Below are 19,325 nucleotides of genomic sequence, written 5' to 3'. Positions count from 1 at the left end.
TGTGTCTTCCTCTCTCTGTCCCTCCCCCACTCACATTCTGTCTGTCTTTCTGTCTCTCTCAAAAATAATAAAAACGAGAAAGGATCTGTGAACAGAAGTGTTTGTAACAAGTTTGTAAAAGAGACAGAGAAGGAGCCACGACTCTGCAGAGGACAGGCGAAAGGGAGGACAGATCTGAAATTCTCCCAGCGTGGTAGCCTGTGCGGTGCTTACATTACTGTGCTAGTTATTCTTTAGCCTTATTTCTATGCATAACTGCAAAGTAGTTTTCATGTTAGTGCTTTGTCTTACCCAATAGTTCATAGCTTTTTGAAGTAACATTCCTTAGGACTGATACTTTCCTAGTCTTTTCTTAAAAATGTTATTTCTGGGGGCACCTGGGTGGCTCAGACGGTTGAGTGCCAACTTCGGCTCAGGTAACGATCTCGTGACTCATGGGTTCTGGCCCCGCATCAGGCTCTGTGCTGGTGGCCAGTGCGGAGCCTGGAGCCTGTTTCGGATTCTGTGTCTCCCTCTCTGACCCTCCCCTGCTCATGCTGTCTCTCTCTCTCTCTCTCTCAGAAATAAATAAAACATTTAAAAAATGTTATTTCTGAGAGAGAGAGAGAGAGAGAGAGCATGAGGGGAAGGCAGAGAGAGTGGGGGACAGAGGATCCAAAGCGGGCTCTGCACTGACATCAGTGCAGAAGATGCAGGGCTTGAACCCACGAACCATGATATCATGACCTGAACCGAAGTTGGATGCTCAACCAACCGAGCCACCCAGGCGCCCCTTCAAGTACAGTCTTTATGCAAAAAGAAGTTCTTAGTGTAAATCTCCAGGGATTTCCTGATGTGCTTTTCCTTTATTGTATCATAAAAATTTCCTTAATTGTAAAAGTATTTTATGATTCTTTTGGCTAAGAGACCATCGTGCTACAAGTGCTGTGAAAGCCAAGAGCAGAGCTTAGTGATATTGAGGATAATGTTAGCACCCAGTTGATGTCTATTTGTTCTTGTATTCGCTACTATTTTCCATACAAAAATGAAACACAGGAATAACCATATTCAGCCAGTGATCTTTCACAAAAAACTTCTAAACTGTTGAGTCCTAAGGTGAGTGATAGTGAACACCCTAGCCCTTAAACAATATGAGGTTGGGCTCTTTTTTCCAGGCTACATTTTATAAATGTTGTAGTATAACTGTTACCCTCAAAGGATTAAGATATGGAGGCATTTTTGAGTTCTCTGCAACTTCTGTGATATCCTGTAACATGCTTCCTTGTGGAATAATGACAATTTTTGATTTAAAAAAATCATTTCAACAATGCTGATGATATATTCCTATTGAACAGCACTGGGGAAGCAACATCATTCTTTATAAAACCAGAAAATATGAATACATTTCTGTGACAATTCACATCAGAGATAAACAAAAACCCGACGTGAATGGCCATGCCAGTAATTAATAAGTAGAGTAAATAGGTTGCATGTTAACAGACAAACAATTAAATTATTTGTTTCCTAGGGGCATGTAATGAGATTGTTATCACATTCCCATGAGGGAGGCAAATAGATATTAAAAAGGTCTTTCCAATACCTGTATTGGCTAAGGCCAACGGCTAATTCAATAGATTCGATCAAAACTACCACTTCTTTCACTGCTCCTGATTTATGACTTTGGCTGTAGTTAGTCATCACTCATTGCAGTTTGTTCTCTACTGCTCATAAATTATGCCTCATAAATAAAAAGATACAATCAAGAAATCATATCAATTCATCTACAACCTTGGAGTCTATTTTCCCATGGCACTTACACTAATGCCTTTTTAAAGGGTGGCCTGTCGTGGGCTTTGAATATGTTCAAATAGCAATATGCCAAAATGGGCTTTGCCAGAACTGTGGTTAGAGAGACTCATGGCTAAAAAGAGAAGGCAATAAATTTGAAATTACATGATTACAAGATTATTTTACTTCACAAGCAGCCCTGCAGGCTATAGTCATAAAGGAACAGCTTGCTGAAAAGCTCTGTGTAGCTATCTATTTAACTCTCTATCTATCTGATTTTCTTTCATCATCAAATGGACTTTTTCAGCATCTCTGTTTGCATGAGACTTTACCAGCTACATTATAGTTATACTTTTACAGATATTGTCTCTGCATTCCAGGATCCTTTTATCTAAAGCACTTTGGATCAGGCAAGATGGAACATGATTTTAATTGAATTCTGGGACCCAGGGGAGGAAGACTACCACAAGACATTGTCTTCCTTTCTACTGCTACTTTTGAAATTCAGAGATGTGAAGCTACTAAAGAAATTACAAGACATTTTCCTTGCTAGAAATGGGTGCTTTCTGTCGCTGCTGCTTAGCATACTGCCTTGTGCTTTGGAGTCGCTCAATAGATATGAATATAAGGGAGGGAAAACTGGCTTCAATGATAGTGGGAAATCATAAAATTAGCCTCAATTTGACTTTAGTAATAAGAAGGGGAATTTTGAATTTATCACACACTACTTTTTATTGCTTCTATCTGTATTCCCTGAGAGAAAATAGGAACCCAGTTCTGTCCAGCTCTCACAGAGAATACATAAAAGTAATTCATGGGTTCATTGAGCACTTGCACTTTTAGAATTGTATTATATATAAGAATTTATTTCATCCTCCCAACAATCTCGTCGATGAGTATTATTATCATCACTGTTTTGCATGAGGAAATGGAGGCACAGAGAAGTTTCTACAACTTGGAAGTTGTAGGGCCGGGCTTCCAATATAGGTGTGTGCTGGCAAAACTCAAACTCATGACCTTTTTCTACATAAGGCCATTGAAGGAAGACTTGGGCACATCGTCCCTGCTCTGGAGCTGTCAGAGAGCCCTGCAGTTTCTGAGACTGGCTGTTTCTGTGGAGACGGTAGCCTCAGAATGAGACGGTGGGGCTTACGACAAACATCATGGTGTCCATCCCCACTTAGCACATTTTAACACTATTGCATGTGAGAGACAAACTCTATTCACATCCTTTCCACACTGCTCTAAATGTGTGTGAAGGTGAAACTCCAGTATGTTCACTAAAAAATTAGCGATACCCCACTGATATAACACTGGAAACATACACTTTCTGCACAATAGTTGCTACAGTAAGCTAAGATCACAATCACCAATTATGAATAACATTTTTGGAAATAAGAGTCTAGTTAACTGGGTGAGATTATTTAATCATCCATTAATTCAACAGATATTGATTGAGCCATTCTCATGCCAGACACTGTTGTGTGCATTAGGGATACAACAATGAACGAGGTTGGAGTGGACATCTTGGTGGGGAAAAGCAGCAAGTACACAAACACAAAAGGAATAGGGAATATCTGCTAGAAAGGAAAAAAACTTATAGTATAAGTTATATAAGATATAACAATATAGCAAAGAATAGCGCCATGAGGTTCTCTCAGGAGATGATAGTCAAGCTAGAATGCTAATAGCAAAAGGAGGCCACCATGTGAAGACACAGGGGGAAAACACTCAGGGGAAAACACTCTGGGTAAAAGAAGAACAAGTGCAAAGGCCCTGAGGCTGGATTCTCTAGAAGGCTGGTGTGGCCGGGCTTAGCGAGTAAGGGCCAGAGAGCAATGAGATGAGGAAAGAAGTGAATAAATAAAAGCTCCTCTTGAACCAGAGAGGAGTTTTCATTTTATGGGAAGCCAACGGGGCATTCCCAGGAGGGATCTGACTTAATCTGATTTACATTTTATAGAAATAACTGAGTACTGATGCCTTTTTATGAATTTACCTATTAAATTTTAATTTTGTGTGTGGGTGACAATGCTCTGGCCTTTAAATTAACTCGTTTAAAGTTTATAGCCACCCTACTAAGGTAGGTCTTTTCACCCTATTTTATGGGTAAGGAAACGAAAGCTTAGAGGTTTTATATATTAAAAAAAATCTTTTTAGGGGCGCCTGGGTGGCTCAGTCAGTTAACAGTCCAACTTTGGCTCAGGTCATGATCTCACAGTCCGTGGGTTCGAGCCCTGCGTTGGGCTCTGTGCTGACAGCTCAGAGCCTGGAGCCTGTTTCAGATTCTGTGTCTCCCTCTCTCTCTGCCCCTCCCCCACTCATGCCCTGTCTCTCTCTGTCTCAAAAATAAATAAACTATAAAAATTTTTTAAAAAATCTTTTTAATGTTTATTTTTGAGAGAGAGAGAGAGAGTGAGTAGGAGTGGGGGAGGGGCAGAAAGAGAGGGAGACACAGAACTTGAAGCAGGGTCTAGGTTCTGAGCTGCCAGCATAGAACCTGATGTGGAGCTCGAACTCACAAACCAGGAGGTCATGACCTGAGCCAAAGTTGGATGCTTAGCCAACTGAGGCTCCAGGCTTAGAGGTGTTAAATTAAATTACTTGCTGAGACTACAGAGCCAGTGAATCCTGCAGCCCAAATTACAATGTGAATCGGTTTATCTTTGCAGGGTCAGGAGTTCATGCCCTGATGGGGGTGACTTGAAGAAGCTGTGGATCAGCAGAACAATTACTGGACTTGATCTGAGTTCTGACTCTGCCATTTATTTAGGTAACTTGTAGTTATCTAAAAACAGTTCTTCAGGCTTCTGATGATACAGAAAGGAGAACAATACCTATCTCACAGGACCACTGAGATTTATGTGGAAGAAAGTTTCTATAAGGTTCTTAAGAATGGGCTGGTGGTAAGTACATTTATAAATATCTTATCAAGATTTTGAAAGCCCCAAATCTGTTTACACATGCAATTTGGAGCAACCATGGCATGAGTTTAAGGACACAGTCTTTGGAACCTGAATCTCAAGTTCAAATTCAAGTTCTTCAACTTACCTACTCTATTTTGGGGCATGGTAACTAATCACACAATGCATCAGATTTCTAAATGTTATTATTAGTAATAACCTTTATTTCAAATGGTTCTTATGAGTTAATACATGTAAAGCTCTTAGCAGAGCACATAGCAAGCACTATCTGATTATTATATTATTTGCGTGAAAATTTAGGAGAGAGGGACTTGATGGCTTGGAAGAGAATGTGGGACTAAATAACAATTCTGTAGCTCACTTCTGGGTTCCGTTTAGCTGTGTTGGATCAACCATACATCTGAGAACACTTCAGAGCATTATGAGCTCAGGCTACATCCCTGTGTGTCTTTTTCCAAGTACTTCTCTGCTTTAAAATATTGAGGGTTAGAACAAATGAAAGCTTGGCTTTGGAGAAGTATTGTTCCTAGATAAAAGTTTGCAGATTGGATGGCATTCTCTGCTTTGCATTATTATTAATTAAAATTTCTTAAAAGCATCCCAGAGTCTAAGCAAAAGGAAACATTGGAACAATTCATTGGATTCTTCAGAGAACATTTTATCTCCGGTTCCCAGTACAAACATGTCATAGGCATCAAGGAGAGAAGGGCACAGTTTCCAAGATGCTTTTAGGCATCTTAGTAATGATCGGATCCATCAGCAGATAGATAAATCAATTCACAAGAGAGAGTCTCAACTGTCTTCTTAAAGATTTCAGTTGAAGGCATGTGATTTACTTAAGCGTCTTAACATCTTTGTTTCTACCTGTAGATTTGATTGGTTCATATAGACCAAGACATTTATTTAGAATTTAATGGAAATATACCATCAGTCCAAGTACTTAAGTGCAATCCTCCTTAAGCCTTCAGATTTACTTAGTGTTTTATCAATAATCATGGAGTGGTGAGCCAAAGCTTGCCAGGTGATCCTCTGGCCTGGGAAGGATTCTTTGTCACATACTGAGCGAGAAGCAGCACCAATCTGAGGTATGTGGGTAGCCCTGCTCTGTGTGCTGGGAAGCGAGTGTAGACGGCCTTAGGGATCTTCTCCTCCCTCTGGCTTCTTTCCAGTTGGATTTGACCAAAGGAAGGACAGAGTTCAGGTTTTTAATTTTTCCTGATCCCTGTCTTCGGCATCCCGGTTGGGTAAGCCTGCACTCTTTCTCTGTGGTCTCAGCTTCTATGGGGCAGCCCCTCCTTACTGGCCTTAGCATTTGCTGGGTTCCGGGAATGCTTCTTCCCTTTAGGCCTCACAGGTAATAGCTTCTGGCTTTTGCTAGTCCCTGGGTAATTTAACGTCCCTTGTTGATTCTCTTAATCCTGCCTACACCTCCATAAATAGCCTTTTCATTTAATTCTCTTCAAAGGCCCCTCTGAGTCTACCATCTGTTTCCTGCTGAGATCCTGACACCAGGGAAACCATTTCCAAATCTGACACAGGCACCAATAACAACGGGTGGGCTGAGATTGGCCTTTGATCATAATAAGCATGGAGAGATTGGAAATACTTTTTTGAGAGACTGAAGAAATAGAGGAATAGTGCCTCCTCATGTCTGCATGGAATGATTTCAGTCAAGTACCACCTGTGCTCCTCAAGCCTATGTGGCCAGAGAGTGGAATTGGTAGGGGGAGGGCCATGAGAGCTTGGTGTGGAAATCATGCCATCCTGAAGACAAGGCATTCTCTGTTTCTCACTATTTCTGCTGTACCACCACTCAGATCTTTCAAATATCTCTCCTCATAGCTTGTATTATCATCCATATATATTTATAGATATAGATCTATCTATCTATCTATCTATATGCTTATTTATTTTGAGAGAGAAAGAGAGAGTGTGAGGGAGTGGCAGAGAGAGGGAGAGAGGGAAAACTCCAAGCAGGCTCTGTGCTGTCAGTGCAGAGCCTGATGCAGGACTCAGTCTCAAGAACCATGAGATTATGGCCTAAGCCAAAATCAAGAGTCAGATACTTAACTGACTGAGCCATCCAGGTGTCTCTATCCCTATATTTTTATGGATATATTACTCATGGGTGTGTTTCTTTGTCTAATCAACTAAATGTTAAGCCCCCGAGGAATAGAGTTCATGGTTTCTAGCCTCCTGCCCCAATACTAGTAACTAGGTATCCATTATGAACATGGCAGCTGCTTAATAATACATTATTATGTATTCAAGTAATAGGATAAAGAGAAATGAGTGAAACATGTCTCATCCTTTCCTGGATATTTTTACAGGACCTACATTTCAGATGGATTTGGAGAGCCTTGATTTTTCACACTGAACAGGTACTGTTGGTGAAGAGCTATGGGGGTGGTTGGAATTACACATTTTCTACCTTCAGTTGGAGAAAATTTGTTTGCATTTAACATTTCATGTCCAGCAAACAAGCTTCCAGCACAAAGATAGGAGGATCAATATTGGCTTAAGTGAAATATAAATCTGGGTTGCATCAGCATGAGGGTGAGAACCAACACATTCTCAGATGAATAACTTGTCTCAAAGGCAATGTAAAGATTGCCAACAATCAGAGCTTAAGAATAGAGTCCTAAGGGATGCCATGAGAGAGAAAAAGAACGAAAAGACACACACACATGTGAACTAGAGCATGCTCCTGAGTGCGCTCACATGCACGTGGGAAGAAATGATCGCTGGCTGGAACCAAAAACCTGATGGCAAAAAATGACACGGTCCAGTCCCTGGTCTCGTGGAAGAATTCAGACTTTTATTCATGGAAGTGTCCTGATGGCCTTCAGTCTGAGCTGTAACACCTTGGCTCCAAAGTTTTAGAACGAATGCACTGTTTGAGACAGACAATATCAATAAATCATTTAATACCTTGAGCTGTGGGAGCTGAGGGTGGGAGCAGCTTAGTTCTTGTGGGAGAGACTAACCAAACAAAAGGCTCCATGCTGGTCAGAAATACGTTAGTGAGATTAATGCCTAATTAAATGCAAGTCCAAAACCAAACAGAAAACATGCTCAATAAGTTTTCTCTAAAAGTGGTATAGAAAATGCTTAGGAACGGGATAGGATAAAGGTGATAGCAACAGAAAATGAGCCATCTGAATTGCATAGCCAGTCACAGAAGTGCAGACTCAGACTCAAAGTTGGACGGAATCTTAGTCATGGGTATGTGGGGAAGAACAGAAGTGGCGAGGACAGAGAAAATTGGACCACTCACTGAAGGGGCATCACCCCTTCAGAGTCAACTGTGCTGTTGGTCAGAGATTTTTATATCCTAGCATTTCATTAATGACTCACTGATAGAGACATAAGAGGTGTCTGTTTGTTTGTTTTTTACCTGGCTCTTTTCTGTCTTAGAAGAAAGTATCTCCTACTTTTAAATAGTAGGGGCTGAGGCTAGAGCAGGGAGGTGGGGCTAATACATAGCAGGTATCCTGTTAGACATACAAGATCTCCTAGTTCTCTTAACACACCCATTCTTTTTTTTTTTTAAGCGAGATTATGGGAAATTAAGTATCATGTCCAAGCTGTGTGATTTTCACTCAATTTCTTGAGCTGGAAAACAGGATGGCTTTGAGCTTCTAATGGGGAAGAGCCTGGAAACTGTATCTATTTCACAGTAGCATGGTGGGTGTGCACAGTGTGCTGGGGCAGCCCTCGTTTCTGGCTGAAAGTGTTTCCCACATATTCATAAAGCCCTGGCTTTATGAAATTTCAGGGAATTTCTTTGGTCACTTTCCCAGATGGGTGAACAGAAACAATCTCTGTCCAAGTTAAAGTTGGCTTCCTATCACTTGTAGTAAAATAATCAAGATACATGATTGATGATGTAAGTCTTCTCAAGAACCTAAATGGGACTCATACGTAGTAAATGAAATAAATTATTTGTTATTTATTTACATTTATGTTTTATAATCTATTTATAATTTTTAAATACATGTATTAGTAAAGAAATACATTGGGTTTCATTAGGAAACACCACTGCTGATGTTTCCACATGTCCATTTTGGTGGTAGAGAACCATACAACTATTGATTGTCTGAAGTTGGTCTCATAAAAGCACTTGCTTTGACACAACTTAAACACTGTTAGAAAATGAAATGGCTTAGGATCAGAATACATTCTGTCTGGTTTTACTAACTATAGATTAAATCAGGAGAAGATAAAATTTGATTTGAATTTATTAAGTGTATGCTTGTAAATTACCCCCTCTTAGGCTCCTAGAATTGAGAACTGCAGAGAACTTTCATTTAAACACAGGGGAGGGGTGCCTGCGTGGTTCAGTCAGATGAGTGTCCAACTCTTGATTTGGGCTCAGGTCAAGATCCCGGGATCATGGGATTGAGGCCCTTATGGGGCTCTATTCTGTGCATGGACTGCTTGGGACTTGGTACTCTCTCTCTCTGTCTCTCTCTCTCTCTCTCTCTCTCTCCCTCCCCTTTCCCTTGCTTGAGCTCACTCTAAAATAAGAATTATTATTATTATTTTTAACACAGGGGGAAACCATTGGGAAAGGTTAATTTGCTCCAGGATCAAGAAATAGAGAAGGGCTAGAAGCTTCTGTCCTTTCTTCTTCTCCCTTCCAGGGGTCACCCACAGCTTGAGCGGGTGCACCGAGAGGGCCTCACTAGCGCCCCCTTCAGTCTTCAGACAGATGTTTCTGGCAGGAACACTGAGAGTCCCCTCATATGTTTCCTTCTCAGCCCTTCCTTCCATCCTTTTGGCATAAATTTTTACACAGAATTTTTTGGAGGCAGAGTTGGTCTGTTAGAAAACAGCAGGCCTCCCACAGCACCGGCCCTATCAGACCCACACTTAGTCATCGAGTTCCCTCTGAGGCTGACCTGTCACTTCTCAGTCACCCAGTTACGAGGTGCTGCAGGCCTTTGGAGATCATGTGAGTGTAGGTGCTTATTGCAAAAACCTGTCAAAGTGGGGAAGTTTCAGGAAAACTAATTAAGTCACTGACAGCATGATTCGGTGAAAGGGGGAGCCACGGCAAGCCCTGGCAAATCCATGGTGAGTCATTGCCTTAAGCGAGAGTATGAATATGAATGCACAATTACAGAGCTGCTCATCGGCCAGCCTCAGCTCCCTCCCTGCAGGTCAAAACCAAAGCTGCTTATGGAGTAGACTCACACACGGGGTCCTCTCTAAAGCCTGTGCAGAGACCATCTTCTTAATTTGCTTGCCGAACAATTAAGAACTTCCCCACACAGGATGCGGAGGTTTATACCATATGTATCAGTACCGCCTAATTTTGAAAAAAGTTGAAGACAGAAGTGAGTACTGCTCGTGAAAAGTATCACATTGGGTTGTCAATATTCCGTGGAATGGGAAGCCTGTAATCCCCACTTAAGGAAAAGGTCTGTGCATGAGGAATTTTGTTCAGTAAAGATGTGTCTCATTTATGTATGAATCACCCATTTTATAGAGTTTTTGAGAATTAGGTTCTGGTAAACTAACTTGCATTTGAAATTCACTGAGAATGCTTGTTCTCTCTGCACCGCGTGGTTCTGCAGAGACACCCCGTCTGTCTTGTGACAAAAACCACACTTCCAAATTTCTATGATTTATCTTTGAGGTCTTACGGTTTTTATTAAAACTGATTCTTCAGAATCTCTGGAAGCTGTATTGAAATAGATCAAATTAGGAAAATCCCATTTTAAAGGTGCTGAATGTTCTAATTATTACTACCAAAGACCAGGTCTCCCAAACGAGAAACGAAACAAAATCGAACAACAAAAAGCAAACAAAAGCCACGAGCAAGAGTAGAAGAAATTGGTTGATTAATTGAGACGCGAACTTTGTAGGTAATATATGCTGCCCCCTTTCCAGCTTCACACCACAACAATAGGGCTCCTGTTTAGGAAAGTCATGGAGAGACCAAGGTAAATAGGTTGGTCATCAATTATCATCATGTAAATGAGGCACTTGTGGAGAGCTGGCTTCACTTATTTAGGCAATCGGTTTATGATGGTTTAGGACTATGAGTCTCGGCCCTGGCTGCACATTAGAATCACCTGGGGACCTATTGAAATGCACTGATGCCTGGACCCATCCCAGGATCAGAACTACAAAGGGATGGGGCCAGGGCACTGGGAACGTTGTTAAAGTTCCCCAGGTGATTCTAATGTGCAGTCAGGGCTGAGAGCCACTGAATTAGGAAATCACCACTTAAAAATCCGGCTTAAGTAGCATAGCAACAATGCTATACCCTCTGGGGCAGTATTTCTCAAAAAAAAAAAAAAGGGTTGTGGGCCATATAAGTTGCTTGTTAAAAATACAAATTCTGAGAATCCCCTCCCTGACCCCTTGGAATCTGCACTTTGAACGTATTTTTTGGGTAATCCTTTTGTACTAGAAACACTGGGAACCACTTCCTTAAGATGTTCAATATGGAAGTATCACTGAAAACTTAGAAAGTGCCTGTAATATACATGGCTTTTTCCCACCTTCAAATGCAACAGTTATCAAGCTGGTTATGTGAATTGTTGTGAGGTAGGTGATGTTGGCTGGTTCTCACCCTCCAGGGTTTCCTGAAGCGAAGATCCCCTTTTCTCTCAGTAAGAACATAGTTTCTGTCCCTTCTGTCCATCAAAACTCATCCATTCTATATTTTTTTCTCCCAGGGCTCAAATACTGGTCAACTGATTGGTGAATTTATTCCAGTAAGTGCTGTCTTGTTTTTCCCACATAATAAATTTTGGCGGCTGCCAAAACAGAAATGAGTACAATGGTGTAGGGTGGGCAGTGGCATCAGACACCCTCCTGGTATACCACATGGAAGGTTACCTACCCAATTACAGATCATCTCCACCCTTTTGATGAATAGGTCCATATCTCTGGGCAGTTTCTCAGTTCTTTAGTTTCATACCTTACCAATATAAATATAAATTACCTCAAAAACACAATCCTCTGCAGAAGAGTCAAATCATTGACAGATGCTGGGAGAACTCATGTCGCTAGGACAATGAAGGTATTTTCTGAAAGGCAGCTTGCAGATGAAATAACCCTCAGACAAATTTGAGAGCAATGTAAATTCATCTCAACAGCAGAATGTTCTTTTGTAAAAGGGAAATCAATTCTTTTAGTACATTACATCCTAAATGGCTTCTATATGATTATTCAGGGTCTATATAGACTCAGCAGTTACACAGGCTAAATAAATCCACTATTTTAGTTCATTTATTCTAGCCCTTAATCTATATTTTTCAAAGTATTTCCTGTGAGGACTGAGTTTGGGGCAGAGTCTAGATTTTATCTTTTTGCTCTCTATCCTTATGTTGTAACAAGGTAGGATTAGCTAGTGAATGTAAATTTGAGACCAGTTTGTTATGAAAACCCAATGCAATGCATCCATTTGGGTGGAATGAGTAAAGACGAGGAACATGACACAGAGCCAACGGGAAGGGTTACAATAGGAACAGCAAAGCCTGAGATCCAGTCTCCTCTGAACTGTGAGTCCCTTGGCTCCTGCTTGTCTTTAGCTCCTAGGAGGAAAACTCATAAAAGCTAAGACACATGCATGGCATTATCATTCCTTCAAAAAACTGGCATAAAACTTCTGTGGATCATGTGGCCAATTATTGAACCCAACAACACAACATAAGGCCAAAGAAGTTATAATCACTGGTTTACTTTAAGTATCTATGGGTCTTTTTAAATTTACTTTTTAAATTTACTTTAAATTTACTTGAGAGGATCCCAAGCAGGCTCTGCGCTGTCAGCAGGTAGCCTGACATGGGGCTCAATCCCATGAACTGTGAGATCATGATTGAGCTGCAATTAAGAGTCAGATGCCTAAACAGCTGCCCAGGTGCCTCTCAGTGGGGCATTTAGTTTCATCTACTTAGAGGCTGAGGGTTTCATGCTGATTTCATTCAGCTCTGTCACAAAGATGTGCTTTTTTTTTTTTTAAAGATGTTTCTTTCTTTTTTTTTAATGTTTTATTTATTTCTAGGAGAGAGAGAGAGAGACAGAGTGAGCAGGGGAGGGTCAGAGAGAGAGGAAGTCACAGACTGAAACATGCTCCAGGCTCTGAGCTGGCAGTCAGCACAGAGCCCGACGCGGGGCTCGAACCCACGAACCGTGAGATCATGACCTAAGCGAAAGTTGGACGTTTAACTGACTAAGCCACCCAGGTGCCCCACAAAGATGTGCTTTTAATTATAAAGTAGATAATTGAGAATAGAAGAGTCTTTGATAACTTACACTGTTTAGTAAATATATAGAGAAAAGAACAAAAGGATGGCCAACCACATAGATGCTGGAAACTTGTTTCTAACTGTGGTATCAATAGGTATTTTGTTCCTTCATAATATAAACCATAATCCTCACCCTAAACCCTTGGGTCTTGATGTGTTTTTAAATAATTTTGGTTTTTTTTTTTCAGATTTTGGAAGGGTTATACAATACATATACTGCATATTTTGTAATATCCTCAGAATGATGTGGTAATGAGACACGATATTTCTATAGCAAACATATAAATATTCACATTAGACGGGATAAATGCTATAAACAGTCTCAAGTTTGTTTAGATTGAGTTTTGTGCCAAATGAGTTGTGCCAAAACTAGAATAAAAACTCATTTTTAAGTGAGGTTTAGATTTGGAAATGAAAACAAGAGATTATGGATATATATATCCGTGTATTTCTACAAACCATTCAAGAATCTATTTACATTTTCAATTTTCACTAACTTCATTGGGTAATTTGTCTCATACATTATTGGCCAAAAATATACTCTCCTCACACTTAAAATGTTACCTGTAATTACTATACTCATTGATTTGCTCAACATATTTCTAGTGACTTAGTGATTTTATTATTTCTGGTTAAGGTAAGCTTTTCAAGCCTCAGTTTTGTCTTTTAGAAAACTGCACTTGGCATTGTGCCTGGCCCTTAGTGCTTGCATCAATCAGCGAGCCTGGACTGCTAGCGACAAACTGATTCTGACTTATGCAAAAGGGAGTTTATTGGGAGTACGGAGAAGTAAAAGGATAGTTGAATAATCATGCTCGGAAATAGCAGGGATAAATAAGAAAAGCTTTTGGATTGAGGTTGGGGATATTTTATCAGGACTTCTCACCTCCACCTTTTAAAATTCTGAGTCACTGTGCTGAAGATCAAGACCTGGATGAATCTGAGGGGTGGAGCATGGCCTATGTGCACACCTTTTGGTTAGGAGACAGCCTGCCCGATGCATACGCTGATGCTCCTACCAAACCTGGGCAAGGGGGTGGAGGATCATCTCCCTGCCAGGAAGTGGGGGTGCTATCATAAGAACAATCAAAAGCACTCTGATAGAAAAACAGTAAACCTAACAGAAGTCCTCTATAGATTTCAGAATACTTTCAGAATATTTTTCTCAGTTCTCAGCTTTCTAGGGATATGCAAGGTCCTAATTTTTAGGTTGCTCTCATACAAAGCTTGCTTCGTTCCCATGCGCAGGCGAGTTATTTTCCTTGATATTTCTCAACATTCCATGTCTTTCTTGAGCACAGAGGGTGAAGGTATTTGCCACTGCGTTTTATTTTATCTTGGTACAATTAATGAGTTATTTTCAAAGCGATTTTTCTTAACAAGGAGTGTTTCCTGCCAAGGCAACATTGACAGAGGGAAGCTTAATGGTAGAAATCACTTCATTAATAAGAAATGCAAATACTTCACTTGAAATTTACATAGGAATAACAAACCTTTTTCACATGGATCAAGGACCAAGGAAATGAAAAAGGCAAATGAATATGGTGTTTCCTCCCTCATTTACTGCTTAAAAATTTTTTAAATTTTTGTAATGTTTTATTTATTTCTGAGAGAGAGAGAGAGAGAGAGAGAGAGAGAGAGAGAGAGCTTGAGCTGGGGATGGTCAGAGAGAGAGAGGGAGATACAGAATCAGAAGCAGGCTCCAGGCTCTGAGCTGTCAGCACAGAGCCTGATGTAGGGTTTGAATCCACGAACCACGAGATCATGATCTGAGGCCAAGTCAACTTGGCTCAACTGACTGAGCCACCCAGGCCCCCTCTGCCTAAAAATTTTTTAAAGGACCTTGTTAAATTCCTTAAGCCCCATGTTTCTTTAAGTGGCTTTTCAAATTGCAAACGATTTTTACAGGCAGGTGCTGATACAATCTCGGCGTGAATTTGTGATAATACACATTTCTTACCTGATACTCATATTCTGTGAAAGGTGATAGTTCAAAATCCGTAAAAGAGCTTGCACTTCCGTTATAAGTTAGCACTGGATTCGATTTTCCGGACTGAGTTGCTATTTGTCTTCTGTACAACTCATAATATAAAACTTTTCCATTTGGCTGAAGTGGTCCTGTCCACAGAAGGGAAACCATGGGCTGGAATCCCCCGGGTGCCATCCGGACCTCGAGATGTGGAGGCGGTTGCGTACGAGGTGGGACCTCAGGGGTCTGTGTGGATGTCCAGTCACTTGACGCACATCCCAGCATGGTGCAGGCTTGGATTCGTACCTCATACCTTCAGGACACAAGGCAGAAACTGCCCATTACTGGCAAAATAGATTTTCACAGAAAGGATCTTTAACAGACTGTTTTTTGAAAGGAAAAAGACAACTAAGTTTATGTTTATTCTTATCTGCAGCTAGCCTTTTTAAAGAACAACGAAGTTCCATGAACGGTGTAGCACGTGTTACACCATCCTGGCTTTCCAAACTAAAACAAAGATTCTCATCTGTTTGGAAAGGGTGGGCACAATTTTTCCTTAAACCGGAATGTAAGGAATAAATGAACTTCTAAGATTCTCTGTAACATAAAAAACTCTGGTACTCTGCAGAATTACTTAACACAGTGATGATGAATGCGGATCTTGGGGCATATGAACCAGTTTTCAGTAGCCTTGGGCTTTTTCTACATCCACAGCTGGAGCTGAATGATTCCCCAGGAATGTTTCCAGGTCATGAAGGAACATCATGGAGTTAAAGTCTCCGTGGTAATAAATCCCCTCACCTGATACCTGACAGCTTAAAACAGGCTTTCTTACACCACATAAAGACCTTTTGGGGCCAAAGTAAACCCAGCTACACGCTAGATTATCAATCATGGGGACACCTTATCACCATCCAGTTAAACTCAACCAATCAATTATGTTTTGCCTCATAGTTGGTCTCCTGCCGCCTGGAAAGGTCTATTTACATAGCTGGGACTTTCCCTTTCCAACAAGAGAGGGTTTTGTTAGTATTAAATGCCTATGGCCGCACTTAAGTGCTTTCCCCTCTCTGTTCCCATGCCCCACTGATTTTACGACATCCTTGGTTTTCTCAAACCACAGCCACCTTTCTTTCTATCTTTATTTCTTTTGGTTCTGACCTTTTCCTCTTCTCTTTCCTCCTTTCTCTCCTCTAATCATTGCTTCTGTTCTCTCCCTTTTTTTTTTTTTTTCTATTTCTCCTGGCCTCTTCTTTTCCCACTTTCTCTTCTTAATTACACTTCTTTCTCCTTTTGCGACATCTTTCATTCTGGGTTTCCACTCCTCTTTCCTGTCTGCTCCTCCCATGCTTATCTCCACTGCGATAGGACTATTGGTTTGTGGGTGCATCAATTTGTGGGTGCATATTGCAGACCCGACTCCAAAACAATTCTGTGAAGTACTTTTTCTACACATGGATTATTTGCTTTCTGGATTACCTGTGGTAGTTTTAAAATTCTGGCTCATGTGTCTTTTGCTACTTAGAGGATTTCCAGGCTTCTTCTTCCTACTGACCAGCTGCAGGTGTCCAGGAGGACACACTAATCTGCAGTATTCAGTAGACGTTAAGCTGCTAGAAAAACCACAAACTACATGAACCCCAAATTCATATACAAGCGAGAGGCTGTTTCAAGTGATTTAATGTCACTTACATCTTCAATTGAATAGAGAGTGAAGAGGACATCTCTTAGCCCCTTAAATATCATTGCTAGGCTTATCAGATTATCAAACTTTTTTCTCCCTCCCCAGCCTGTGAGAAGTGCTTCTCTCACATCTGGAAATGCTTTTCTTCTTTAGAAATCTTTTTGAGTAAGAGTTTGAAAGGGGAGCAAGTTGATATGATTTGTAAAAACTGCAGGTACCAGTCAGGTAAAGAAGAAGTCAGTTTAAAATGTATAGCTGTGCAGCTAACCTGGGTCTCTTTAATGCCCTGAATCAGAGTCAGATAAAAGGCAACACACACAGCATGTGGATTAGCTATGAAAGATACCTACACAAGTTTTAATTACTGTTTAATATTTAATGCAACCTTAAATAATTGTCATGAGTAGATGCATAAGACCATGAATGTTTCATTTAAACAGCACTATATATCAGAAATAATTATAGGAGGGATCTAATCTACACATCAGTAGATTACAATAATAGCTGAATTTTACCAGTGGTGGTTGGAAATCAACACTCTTTCAGCCTTTAATTTTTTTTAAGTGGTTCTGTTCGTTTTACTAAATTTTAAGCATAAAATGTCTTTTATTACTCTTCTCTCTGGGGATGTAAGTTACTTAAAATGCGATGGGGAAAAATGCCAAGTAATTCTTTCAGCTATAGAAAAAGGGCCAGTGGGAAGGTTCCTTCATGTAGAGACAATACACACCATGCACGTCAGAGAGCCCAGAGTGGGATCACTGAGACGCATGAGCTGGCCAAGTGTCATGGTCCTGGGAAGTCATGAGATCAGGGCTGGGGAGATCCTAAGGGGATGAGGAAATAGAGTCCGATGAGTCTCATTATCCCTGGCAGAAGTGCTGGATTCAGTAAAAAGGCTCTCCCCAGAACAAAATTTGGGTCAGTCCAACTCTCCCTGGTAATAGCTCTCACTGGCACCTTTTTCATCCTTAAAATACTATCTAATTTTCTTCACAGCCTGGGTCAAATAACCCCATTTGGACTCTCAGAACTGTCCAGGGGTCTGTGTGTTTTCACGAGGGACGACATATATATGTTCTCTGTATCACTTGTTCCAGACATTGTGGTGAATTGCAAACATTTCTGAAAAAACTGACTCTCAAGATACCACCTGCAAGAATTTTGCTCTCTAGAAGTGATGCAAACAAGCTTTGGCTGGATGAGGATGTGGTTAGTCCACTGTCAATGCTTAAGGGGTCAGGGGTCGGGGACATCCTACATCTTGTTTTAGAGTTTTCATTTAAACTGACCAAGGGCTCATGCCATAGAAAGGACAGTGGTTTGCTCTTAGAAAACCCGGAGTCCACTACCTACCTGTGAAATGGCTTCAGCTGGTCTACTACACATGACCGTGTGTCAAAAGAATTATGAGTTGTGTTTATGAGTATGGTTTTTGTTTCTCTACCAAATAGCTCTCGGATAAAGAGGGTGTAGTTGGCAATGTCACCATTTGTCCTCACTGGAGCATCCCAGTTCACTAAAATCTCTTGTGGGCCCTTGGCCTTCAATTCTGGGGGTTCTATCCCTGAAGGCGCTGAGGCGCTGGTTCTGTCTTTGACGAGTGGACTCAAAACCCCACCTTGGCTGTTGTTGGCAGCCACTGTGTAGCCATATTCCACACCTGGGGTGAGAGTGAAATCATGATAACGAGTTTCCAGGCCAGTATAGACGATGGTTCCATCCCGTCTAAGTTCATAACTTCTGATCTGACCATTTGGGTTTTTGGGAGGTTTCCAGGTGATTTCTATCGACTCTGAGCCTGTGACTTGCAATTTTGGAGGGTCCATGTTCTGCGGTGGTGCCTCCATTGTCCAGGCAGAGTTTGATGTGCTAGCTGTACAACCTCCTTTTGTGCAGGCCACCAGGGAGAAATCATATCGAGTATGAGGCTGCAGGTGGGACACCAGCAGGGACAGGCTCTGCCCAGCCAGGTACTCCTTCCCATCCAGTCTCAGCCAATATTTAGTGATCTTTCCATTTTGAATTGATGGCGGTGACCACGATGCATTTATTTGGGTAGCGCTGATGGCCCAGAGAGCTGGAGGGCTGACCCCAGCTGGAGGCGCCTCGAGGGTTGTAATGCTGGTGGGCTTGCTGGGGGAGCAGCCTCCACTCGAACAGGCGATGACCGCATAGCTGTATGTAGAAAACGGAAGCAGCTCTTCATCGGTGTAATTGAAAGTCATTGAATCAAAGCTGAAAGGGTAGAGTGCTCCATTCCTTTGAAGTTTATATGACTGGATAATACCATTAGGCTGTTCTGGCGGGATCCAGGAAATCAGCAACTTTGGGGGATTCGTAGATGCATAGGCTATCTCAGGGGGGGAGAGCCCTTCTGGGGGCGCCTGCATTGTCCTTACCACACTCCAGGAGCTACAGGTGTGGCCTGCTGAATTCCAAGTGTGGATTCTATATTCACACTGCGTCCACGGCTGCAAACTAGCATCAGTATACATAAATGTGTTCCTTTCTGTATTATATTCCGTGAAAACAATTTCCTCATTGGCCTGGGTTGTCTGATTTCCCCAAGCTTTTCCCTCGAAACACCTGCGAACCACTTCATAGCGAATTATCTTTCCATTCGGGTGTACAGGCTCAGCCCAGCTCAGCTCGACGCTGGTGGGCCCCACAGACTGGATGGTAGGGGCCAGCTGAGAGTGGGGAGGGGCTTC

At 41.4% G+C, this 19,325-nt stretch overlaps 1 protein-coding gene across 1 annotated transcript in view; it reads right to left on the bottom strand.

Annotated features, from left to right (window-relative positions):
• Positions 1-19,109, bottom strand: part of LOC120225274 (usherin-like) — a 54,526-nt gene extending 35,417 nt beyond the window's left edge. The window contains exons 1-2 of the mRNA XM_039223522.1: positions 17,968-19,109; positions 14,919-15,240 (exon numbers count right to left, since the gene is read on the bottom strand). Of these exons, the coding sequence (XP_039079453.1) occupies positions 14,919-15,240; positions 17,968-19,109 (1,464 nt within the window). The remainder of the gene's footprint in view (positions 1-14,918; positions 15,241-17,967) is intronic.
• Between the last annotated feature and the right edge of the window lie 216 nt (positions 19,110-19,325).

Source organism: Hyaena hyaena, unplaced genomic scaffold (assembly GCF_003009895.1).
Source record: "Hyaena hyaena isolate Hyena2069 unplaced genomic scaffold, ASM300989v1 scaffold_1361, whole genome shotgun sequence".
Taxonomy (NCBI): domain Eukaryota; kingdom Metazoa; phylum Chordata; class Mammalia; order Carnivora; family Hyaenidae; genus Hyaena; species Hyaena hyaena.
Note: the sequence above shows the minus strand (reverse complement) of the source record. Positions and strands in the feature narration are given on the sequence as shown.